At 51.7% G+C, this 10,953-nt stretch overlaps 1 protein-coding gene across 5 annotated transcripts; it reads left to right on the forward strand.

The window, feature by feature from the left end:
* The first annotated feature begins 1,474 nt into the window (after nt 1-1,474).
* On the forward strand, nt 1,475-9,314 carry SERPINE1 (serpin family E member 1). 5 transcript variants are annotated; one of them, XM_065891768.1, is made up of 9 exons: nt 1,475-1,618; nt 2,258-2,529; nt 3,174-3,407; nt 3,943-4,137; nt 4,750-4,948; nt 6,392-6,492; nt 6,610-6,696; nt 7,227-7,310; nt 7,643-9,314. In XM_065891768.1, exons 2-9 carry the CDS (start codon nt 2,259-2,261, stop codon nt 7,678-7,680), a joined length of 1,209 nt encoding a protein of 402 aa, XP_065747840.1. In that variant the 5' UTR covers nt 1,475-1,618; nt 2,258; the 3' UTR covers nt 7,681-9,314. The 5 variants fall into 5 exon arrangements, with proteins under 5 accessions (XP_065747840.1, XP_065747845.1, XP_065747841.1 ...); XM_065891769.1 differs by lacking the exon at nt 1,475-1,618 and having other exon boundaries at nt 2,445-2,553; nt 7,643-7,778; XM_065891772.1 differs by lacking the exon at nt 1,475-1,618 and having other exon boundaries at nt 2,445-2,529; nt 6,610-6,711; nt 7,643-7,778.
* Nucleotides 9,315-10,953: the final 1,639 nt, after the last annotated feature.

A 10,953-nucleotide genomic window follows, 5' to 3' on the forward strand; every position in this document is an offset into this window, starting at 1 on the left:
TCCCAGGTCCCTGTCCCCCTGTGGCCCCCAAGGGTGAAGGGTAAGGCATTGGGGCTTTTCTGGGGTTAGGAGATGGCTTGGAGGCTTCCCCTTCTCTTCGTGCCACCCCACATCCCCACCTGGTTCCCAGGGGCAACAGGAAAAACAAAGGTGGAAGCAGAGTGAAAATGGGAAAGTCCTCCAGCTGCAGTTGCCCTTGGTATCTGTTTACTTAAAAAATCCAAAACAAACATCCCGACACATCCACCCACTTAAACTTCCCGTGATTCTGCTACCGGCTGTCTCCATGGATACTCCCAGTTGAACCCCAACACCTACACAAAACATGACAGTGTGTGGACTCCGCCACCCAAGTCAAGGGCTCCATCCCCCCCAGGACCCCTCTGGCACTACCCTGTCCACAACATCAGGCTACACAGCCAAGGGTGCCACCAGACCCCTAAATGCACCAGCCCAGTCCTACAAACTGGCCTCTAGCCAACGTCCACCATCTATAAAATTCTTTGGCCACTTTGCCACCCCTAATCCCAGTACCCTAGAAGCACACCCCGTAAACCCGCCATGAACTGACGCCCTTACTTCCATCCCTACCGCCGCCACTCCAGCCCTCCAAATGTTTGCATCTGGAGGAAAAGGATAAGATGTAATCCTCCCCAGTCACAGCGGGTGGCTCAGAAAAATGAAACCTACACACTGGGCTCCTAATTTCCCACCAAGGCTTTACCCCTTTACCCCGGTTACCCACCACCCCACCCAGCACACCTCAAACCCCAGCCATACAGGACTGTTGACACAAAGAGAGCCCTGGGGACACCACCAGAGTCTGGACACGTGGGGGAGTCAGCCACACATCACCCGATGGACGGGCTGGCAGGCGCTTGGCAGGGAAGACGGAAAGGGGGGAGGGAGTTCTCCACCAGGCTCATGTCCTAGACAGTCAAAACCCAGACAATCACATGGCACGCTCCGGGCCCTCTGGCTGCTGGGATGTAGTCAGGAAGAGGGAGGGGTGTTCTTCCCAGTTTGGCCAGTGCATGGAGCTGGTGGACAAAAGTCTGCAGGATCTTTAGTTTCTTTGATAACTCTGCAGCGATCTGTTTCTCCAAAGGAAAAGGAGGAAGTGTAAATCATTTCCCTACACTGAGCACTGGGGAAAGTGAGCACTGGGTGCCAGGGGTCGAGCTGGCGTAACATCCCGAGGCAGAGGGCAGCAGAATGAAGGGAGGCCCTGGGGTCAAGGCAACCAGGATTTGCTCAATTGTTCCAAGCCCTCTCTCTCACATGTACACACACAGGGCAGCACGCACACACACACAGATGCCTCAGCAAGTCCCACAGAGGGAGGTGCTGAGGGGGCCCGGCTGCTGTTCAGACAGACTTCCAGAGCCAGAAAGTGGGCGTGGCCGGGCCATGAGTTAATCTACTTCCGGCCCACATCTGGTATAAAGGGAAGCTGCAGGCTCCAGAGGAGCACAGCTGCATCTGGCTGAAAGACCAAGAGCACTGTCCAAAGAGCCACACCCCCTCCCCAGCAGAGGAGTAGCCACCACGGTCAACACCCGCAGCCCCAGCAGCAGCAGGACAAACTGACCGTCACAAGGCACCTTGAGAATTTCAGGTAAGAGAAAAGCAAACTCTCCGTCTCCGGACCTCGGGCTAAGGCAGGGAGCACCCCTCTGCAGACGATCCCCAGTGTTCCTCTTTCTTTCCTCGGAGACCTGCAGCCCTGAGATGACCCCGTCATATCAGTGATCACAGGAGAGCGGGGAAGATGGGCAGGACCCCCCAACAATCCCACCACCCAGAAGCAAGGGCCTCACTTCTCTTGGACCCTCTCCATTGAGACATTCCCCCTTCCCAGCACAGGAAAGGGGTTTTTCATGCCTGCTAACTTGAATGAAGCCATGATTGTGAAAGCATCACAAGAGAATTAAAAAGCATCGTGTAAATCACAGATGTTATTATAATTTCACCTTTCAACCTCCTGGAAGGGAAAGGAGATCTCTTGGAGGGTGGAGCCAGCGGTTTCCAAGATTCCCACAGGTGAAAACGCACTTAAGACTCCCTGGGGCTGAGACAGAGGGGAAAAGACTCAGGATCTGAACCCATCATGGTTTCTGTCTTGCCCTCCTGTTCACGTATCATCTGCTAGTGGCAAACATGGGGAGCCTGGCCGTGGCTGGGGTCCCATCACCCCTCCCTACTCACCATCCTTCCGGAACAATTCCCTCATCAGATCCTTTTCCACTGGCTCTAGGATGCCGACGTCTCCTGTCTTTGCCTGTCTCGCACTGGGCGTGGCCCTCATCTTTGGTGAAGGGTCTGCCTCCTACCATCACCAGTCTCCTGCGGCCCACCTCGCCGCAGACTTTGGAGTGAAAGTGTTTCAGCAGGTGGTGCAGGCCTCCAAGGACCTCAACATGGTTTTCTCACCCTATGGGGTAGCCTCAGTCATGGCCATGTTACAGCTGACCACAGGAGGAGAAACGCAGCGGCAGATCCAAGAGGCGATGCAATTCAAGGTTGATGGTGAGAGATGGGGCAGAGTGGGAGGCGGGCATTCACGTCGTCTTCCCAGGACAGGGGTGTAACCGACCAGAGGCAGAGGAAGGGCTGACCCCAGCTTAGCTGAGCCAACTCCTGTCCTCCCATGCCACAGGGATGGACCACTGCATCTTCTTCTCACCACACCCTGTGTCACTTGGTTATTGGACAGTCACAAGGTGTACAGGCCAGTGGATCTGGTATAAAACAGCCCTGCCTCACCACTCATATACTGTGTGACCTTAACCCCTCCGAACCTCAGTTTCCTCATCTGCAAAATGGGGACAATAAAAGTATCTACCACATGGGGCTGTTGTAAGGGTCAACTAGAACGATGCATGTGAAGTGCCTGACATCTCTTGTTATTATTAAAAGAAAAAATTAGGATTTATAACTTAAAAACAGAGAAAAATATTCCAAGCCAAAGATAAGGGTTAGGACCTAAGATTTTTGAAGAAAAGAGGGAGATGCAGGAAAGATTAAGGTTTGGAATGAAATCTCCATCCAGAGACCTCCGGGGGAGCAGAAGAGTCCTGTGCATGTGGGCAGGGTTAGGGGAAGTTAGTCCCACTGGGAGCCCTGGGTTTGAGATGACCTTAATGTGTCCTTTCCTCCCCACTTTGGCCCAGAGAAGGGCATGGCCCCTGCCCTCCATCAACTGTACAAGGAGCTCATGGGACCATGGAATAAGGATGAGATCAGCACGGCTGATGCCATCTTTGTGCAGCGGGATCTGAAGCTGGTCCAGGGTTTCATGCCCCACTTCTTCAGGCTGTTCCGCACCACAGTCAAGCAGGTGGACTTCTCAGAGACAGAGAGAGCCAGGTTCATCGTCAACGACTGGGTGAAAAGACACACAAAAGGTGAGCAGGCAGGGAAAGGAGGCCAGTTCCCAAGGGCCTGCAGAGAAAAGGGATTCAAATCCCAAGTGTCCTAACCTCTCCCTTCCAGCATCTTCTGCTCTGTAGACAGGTCAAGTGCTTTAAGAATCAAAGCATCGTGTTTTTCCATAATTAGGCTTTCCCCGTGAACCAACTCTAAAGTCATCCCTAAAAAGTATTGCGAGGTGTTATAAGAACAGTAATAACCATGACAAGGGTCACACACAACCCGTCAAGACTGCAGCTTAGGGAGCAAAGTAAGGGGAGACATATTTCCAGGTCTGATCCTGGACAGGATCCCAAGACCACGAAAGTGTGGTGAGCTGGAAGGCTTTCCGAGACTCTTAGGAAGATGAAAGGGGTTGAAAGCAACTAGATAGGTTCACTAAACCTTACCCAGTCTGTCTTCTGACGGAATCCCTTCTGACACACATCCATTGGAGGACTGGGCGCTAAAGAGGATCATCTAAAAGGGTTTAAAAATATCTAGCCTCCTGATCGCCTCGATTTCCCACAGGCATGATCAGCGACCTACTTGGCGAAGGGGCTGTGGACCAGCTGACACGCCTGGTACTGGTAAACGCCCTCTACTTCAACGGCCAGTGGAAGATGCCTTTTCTAGAGTCGAGCACCCACCACCGCCTCTTCCACAAGTCCGATGGCAGCACTGTCTCTGTGCCCATGATGGCTCAGACCAGCAAGTTCAACTACAGTAAGTGCAAGACCCTCCCTTCCCCAAGTCCCACAGTGACTGCACCTCATCCCTGGGGGGCATCCCCTCTAAGGGAGGAGAAACCCTAGAATACACCCCAGCTGTGACAAAGACTCCCCAGGTAGGAGACACTGGGATTATCAGAGCAGCAGAAAGTAGCTTTTACCTTGTGCAAGATGAAGCTGAAATCCAGAAATTCCCTCAGGCCCATATTTGACCAGTTTGACCCCATCTCTCATCTTCATGTGGTTCTAGTGTGATAACCTGGGGTTCACAGATCCTTCTGGGGAAGAGTGATGTGAAAGTTGAGATTAAGGAGATGGGGATTGGAATGAATTAGTAGCTGGGTACTGGAGAGAAGGCTGTGAAGGTGAAGAAGGCCAACAGGAGACAGAGAACCCAGAAGATACTGTGATTTAGCAGAAGAGAAGGGAAATGGGAATAAAGACATTGAACAGGGGAGTGGTGGGGTGGGGGAGCCTCAAAAACTAGGATGGAGAGCTGGCTTCCAAAGAGTGGAGGGGACAGGAGGACTAGTTGAAAAGCCAGTGCTGGGTTAGAACCAACAAGAGCTGGAGCCATTGCCAATGCGCCATCTTGGTGTCTTCATAGCTGAGTTCACCACCCCCGACGGCCATTACTACGACATCCTGGAATTGCCCTACCATGGGAACACTCTCAGCATGTTCATTGCTGCCCCCTATGAAAAAGAGGTGCCTCTCTCTGCCCTCACCAGCATTCTGGATGCCCAGCTCATCAGCCAGTGGAGAGGGAACATGACCAGACTGACCCGCCTCCTGGTTCTGCCCAAGTAAGCCACCCTTTGCTCTTGCCACACTTGCCAATGCTCTAGTCCCCTCTGCCTGCCCCCTCCCCTCTCCCCTGGTTCCCTGAAAGTGCCACCCCCATGTGGAGTTTCCCAAACATGACATCTGCAGGGTAGGGACAGGGACGTGTGTGGGTGGCTGATGGGAAACACTCCGGCCTGGGTTTGATTAAGATTCCTCTCATCATCCCTCTTCTGCTGGAGGGCTGCAGGGGAGTTTTCTGGACCATGCCCCACATTTACCACCCTCTGAATACTCAGCAAAAGCTAGCCAAAGGAAGAGCCAGAGAGATAGATGATGCAGGGTTAGGGTGGAGGGGAATACGTTGATCTACACTCTTTTAGGAATGCCCCTCACTCCCACCCCCATCTCTTCAAGTTAGCATCTAAACAATGGAGACAAAAGGAATCACTTCCGCAGATGAAACAGCCAGAACTACAGCTTCTAGCTGGCTTCCAACGAAGCAGAGTTTTAAAAATCCTTCTGCAGAAGCAAAGAGGGTGCCGGAGGCTGAGGCTGGATAATTCCAGAATTGTGGGGAAGCTTCCCACCATGCTTACCCCAAATTCCCAGATGCCATAATGCCAGGCTTAGGGAAAGAGGATCATTTAGTTGGTTAGCACGCACTCTCTCTCTCTCTCAAAAAAAAAAAAAAAAAAAAAAAATAGAGGTAATTAGTTGTGCCCTGATGGGAAGCAGAGCGAGAGCCCCAAAGCCTCGCTGCTGGAGTCCTCCTCAGGCTCAGCTCTCAGAACACAATCTACAGACCGGGTTTTTGTTCAAATATCCTTGCAGAAGAATTTGCCCTGCCCCCTCCCTCCCCAGTCAGGCTGAATATAATTGTGCTCAAACTACTGCCTTATTTGAGGAAAGTAATTAGTCATAGGTTCAAGGGGGTGGGGAGATTGCAGGAAAATGTTCATTAGTACTAGAATCTCCCAGCAAGGAGGAGACCTTGCAATCGGATTTGAAAAAACAAGCTTCCCACTTCTATTTTCTTTTTTTTTTTAATCTATTTATTTATTTATTTATTTATTTTGGCTGTGTTGGGTCTTCGTTGCTGCGTGCGGGCTTTCTCTAGTTGCGGCCAGTGGGGGCTACTCTTCGTTGCGGTGCCCGGGCTTCTCAGAGAAGCTGCGGAGCACGGGGTCTAGGCACGCGGGCTCAGTAGTTGTGGCTCACGGGCTCTAGAGCTCAGGTTCAGTAGTCGTGGCACATGGGCTTAGTTGCTCTGTGGGATCTTCCCGGATCAGGGCTCGAACCCATGTCCCCTGCATTGGCAGGCGGATGCTTAACCACTGCACCACCAGGGAAGTCCCCACTTCTACTTTCACATCAGTCCCCATCCTGTTGGTTTGTGGGGACGGAGATACTTGGTGGGGTTAGAGGTGGCCTGAGCTTGAAATGTGTCCTGCTCCTGTCTGCAGGTTCTCCCTGGAGAGTGAAGTTGACCTCAGGAGGCCCCTGGAGAACTTAGGAATGACCGACATGTTTAGGCCAAACCAGGCAGACTTCTCAAGACTTTCAGGTAAGAGGTTTTCCTTTCACTTTCTTCCCCTGGTGGACAGTGGGGTCCCTAAGAGGACTAAGGAGCTTCTCACTGAGAACCAAAGCTGATGTGTTTTGGTATCCACCTCTGTTTCAGATCAAGAGTTTCTGTACGTGTCGCAGGCGCTACAGAAAGTGAAGATTGAGGTGAATGAGAGCGGCACGGTGGCGTCCTCCTCCACAGGTGAGTCAGGCTCAGGTGAGGTCTGGCAAGCCTCAGCCCCAGGCTTCCAGGAGGGGCCGCGGTCTGGCACCCAGACCCTGGGTGAACCGGGAAGACCCCACTGCCCACGTCAACCAGGTGTCTCCTGGTAGAGCTTCGCTTCCTGTGTGGAGCGCATCACCCCGATCCCACTAGAATACAGGCCTGCTTTCCCCGGCACCCCGCCCCCTCCCCACTGGCTCTGAGGTCCTCTGACTGTGAGGTCCTGGCTTTGCTCTCAGTGGTCAGTCACGAGGCACTTGCTTCCAATACGCCCTAAAAGGGTTTAGATAAACGTGCCTGCAAGTGACTACCTGAGAGATCTCTACCCAATTCCTGGAGGAAACCAGGCCTCAGAGGACATCCAACACTTTTAGGGTTCACATCCAGGAAATAACTGAGCCTCCTAAAACGCCCCCATCCCAGTGCCACTGTCACTGGATCACCTATGAACAATCCAGGCTTCCGTGCCCACATCCCTCCGCTCTAAGACGTGGTCCCTTCTTTTCCAGCCCTTACAGTCTCAGCCCGAATGGCCCCCGAGGAGATCATCATGGACAGACCCTTCCTCTTCGTGGTACGGCACAACCCCACAGGTGAGCCGGGGGCCCGGGAGACCCCCCACCCCCCCTGCTCTCCTGGACTCGGGCACTAGTCCGGGCAGGTGTAGACACCCCCACTCCCCCCAAGAGGACTCCAGGCAAGGAATCATAGCTCTGTTTCCCTTCCCCTCCTCGGAGGCAGTGCTCTCTCCAGACGGGGTGCTCAGTCTGTCCCCCAGTCCCGGCTTAGTCACTAGAGCAGCTGTGCCTCCAGGCACTCACTCATCTCCCTGTATCTCAGTTCATCCGTAAACACCCAGCTGGGTGAGCTGCGCTGTTCCCCTTCCCCCCCCCCTTCTCATCTCCCATGATTCTTCCATCCTCAGGAACTGTCCTTTTCATGGGCCAAGTGATGGAACCCTGACCATGGGAAATGCAGCCCTCATCTGGGACAGAACTGGAGATGTCCAAGAAGAAGAAACTCCGGAGCAAAGAATTTTTATTTTAATTCATTTTTCTGGAGAAAGAGAAGATATTTGTCTTTTTTTTTTTTTAATGGTAAATCTTTCGAATCTGTCTCTTAGACCTCCAGCTCTCCCAGGAGGGGGAAAGAGGACCTTTGAGTTAAACTCCCCAGCGGAGACCCTGGGAGAGACTTCGGAAGCACAATGCCCCGAAGGTCTCCCAGCAAGACTGCAGAACTCCCAGGACCATTTGCGCGGCTGCTTCAGCCCATCGCTCTGCCTGTTCGGGTCTTCGGACCTGGATCCCACTGAGGCCCTGGTAGGATGGCACCACAAGGCTTACAGGAAGGAGCTTTTGTGTGTTTGCTAGAAATAATTTGTGTTCTGGTCACGTTGCCGTCACTCTTGCACTGTCTGCTACTGCTGAGAAAGCTGGCTGCAGGCCAAAGAAGGCCAATGGGAGAAACACTCTTTCACGTCAAGGTCCGTCCTCCCCCAGCTCAGAGGCACGAGACCCACCCAGGCCTGGCTGCTCCCTCCCCAGAAACAGTGTGCATATATTATTTTGGAGTGTAGGTGACTTGTTTACTCAGAGAAGCAGCTTTCTGCTTCCCACAAACTTTATGTTGCAGAAATAGAGGGAGAGAGATGATTTATGCCTCGTTCTTGGCACCAGTATCCTGGTGGGCAGGGTGGGATGCCAGGGGTGTCCTTGAGCATTTACCACATCCTTGTCCTTGTGTGCTTGTGAGAGAGGAAGGGCTACGGAGAAAACATATTATTTAAACTTGTTCATAGTGTTCCTTTGTGGTCTGTGTCATTGCACCTCAGGAGTGGTCACTTGCCTGTCATTCCCCTCCTGGCAGCGGGTGTGATAGGGCCCACACTGCCACCTGGTGGCTGCCCGAATCCCATCGCTCCTCTCCTGGCCTTTCCACTCCGTGGAGCAGGACCCCTGCCAGGACTGTCCAACTTCAGCCCACTTTAGGAACCAAAAGGATGTGGTGGGCGAAGGCAGACAGAGCTGTTGTTTCAAAATTTTCCTATATACTTAGGAGCAGGAGTGCAAGGGGCTACACGACCTAGCAGGACAGAACTTTCCCCAATTACATGGTGACTCACAGCCGCATTGGTGACTCACTTCAGTGTGTCATTTCCGGCTGCTGTGTGTGAGCTGTGGACACGTGAGAGAGAGAGAGAGAGACAGAGAGAGAGAGAATGAGAGAGACAGCAAGAAGCTCGGGCTCAATTACCCCCGTTAGATAATCCTTCTGAAAGCCAACTAGCTGGTGGGTAAGGCATGAAGACCAACTTATTGAAGAACTGCATACAGGCGTCGAATGAATGTAACCTAATAGAACCCTAATCATCCCACTGCGCCCCTCAGTGAAAGATCTTCGTTCTTTGTGTGTTTTTGTTCTTTTTTCATGATGCACTGGACAATGAGAGCCACACACAGTACCCTCAAGGATACCCAAATGTGGGGTCCAACATTCCCGAAAGTGTGTTGAATTCTATGCTTTTTCACTTTTGATATAGAAGCAGCTAAAAAATGTTTTTTTTAAATAATAAATAAATAAAAATACTCCAAAATCGTCCCTGGCCTTGACTTTCCACGTTTCACACGGTACAAAATCCAAACCCTGTCAGTTCACAGACCTCTCGGGTGAAAGGGATCTTTATGAAACACACACCCACAAGCTCAAGGCTCACTGTCCCGTCATGGGTGAATCCACAGGGCTGGCCACCGGGCTCTGCAAGAAGACCCCCAGGGATATACTGTGCAGGACGTGATTCTCCCTTTGGGCATCATCCCCAACAAGGAAAGAGGGTTCCCCAAACACCTGCCACCTGCCCAGACACACCTGCTCACTGCCCCTGTCACTTCCCATCTCTGTTCATGCCATTTCCTTCCCCACCAAATGTCCCCACCCTCCCCCATGCCTACCCCACTCCCCATTTCTCAAAACCCAGACCAGATCCATTTCCCCCACCATGGATAGCCCATGGATCCAGTCGACATCATCGGTCTCTGCTTGGCATGTACCCATCTTTCTTTCTCCTGGTGTGTAACAATGCGTGCATGTGTGTATGCTCTTTGAGTGTGCATGTTATCCTCCCCACCCCCACTGACCTAGCAGGTTCCTTGAGAACAAGGCTCTTTTGTTATACAGATTCTTGTTTTTAACATCTTTATTGGAGTACAATTGCTTTACAATGGTGTGTTAGTTTCTGCTGTATAACAAAGTGAATCAGCTATACCTATACATATATCATCCCCATATCCCCTCCGTCTTGCGTCTCCCTCCCACCCTCCCTATCCCACCCTCCCTATCCCACCCCTCTAGGTGGTCACAAGGCACCAAGCTGATCTCCCCGTGCTATGCGGCTGCTTCCCACTAGCTATCTATTTTACATTTGGTAGTGTATATATGTCCATGCCACTCTCTCACTTCGTCCCAGCTTACCCTTCCCCCCTCCCCGTGTCCTCAAGTCCATTTTCTATGTCTGCATCTTTATTCCTGTCCTGCCCCTAGGTTACATAGATTCTTTTTTTTTTTTTTTTGGTTGCGTTGGGTCTTCGTTGCTGCACACAGGCTTTCTCTAGTTGTGGCGAGCGGGGTCTGCTCTTTGTTGCAGTGCGCAGGCTTCTCATTGCAATGGCTTCTCTTGTTGCGGAGCACAGGTTCTAGGTGCACAGGCTCAGTAATTGTGGCTCGTGGGCTCTAGAGCGCAGGCTCAGTAGTTGTGGCACATGGGTTTAGTCGCTCCGCAGCATGTGGGATCTTCCCAGACCAGGGCTCAAACCTGTGTCCCCTGCATTGGCAGACAGATTCTTAACCACTGTGCCACGAGGGAAGCCCCTACATAGATTCTTAATATCCTCCTTAAAATGTTATCCTGAACATTCCTTTATTGTCTTCTTCCAGTATCTTGAAGGCTTTTGCCAGAGGACATACTTCCCCCAATTATTTTCCATTCGTATATTCAAAAATAATTTTTAAATGGAAAAAATACCAAGAACTAGCTGTCAAAATTGCATGCTATCCAGCTCCAGAGCCCTCAAGATGGAATTGATAGACCCAGACCACGCCCCCCCCGGAAACCTAGATCATGTCTTAATAGGAACTAATTATTGTCCAGAGGCTCTTGATCAAAACATTGTCTGATAGTTAAGCGGTAGTGAGTTCTCCATCACTGGAAGTGTTCAAGCACAGCCAGGATGACCTCTT

This window comes from Phocoena phocoena, chromosome 15 (assembly GCF_963924675.1).
Source record: "Phocoena phocoena chromosome 15, mPhoPho1.1, whole genome shotgun sequence".
Lineage (NCBI taxonomy): Eukaryota > Metazoa > Chordata > Mammalia > Artiodactyla > Phocoenidae > Phocoena > Phocoena phocoena.

Coding starts and splice junctions, on each gene's coding strand:
- SERPINE1 (XM_065891768.1), top strand. CDS start 2,259: ATGCCGACGTCTCCTGTCTTTGCCTGTCTCGCACTGGGCGTGGCCCTC. Junction 3,408..3,942: donor GGTGAAAAGACACACAAAAG/GTGAGCAGGCAG, acceptor GATTTCCCACAG/GCATGATCAGCGACCTACTT. Junction 7,311..7,642: donor GGTACGGCACAACCCCACAG/GTGAGCCGGGGG, acceptor TTCCATCCTCAG/GAACTGTCCTTTTCATGGGC.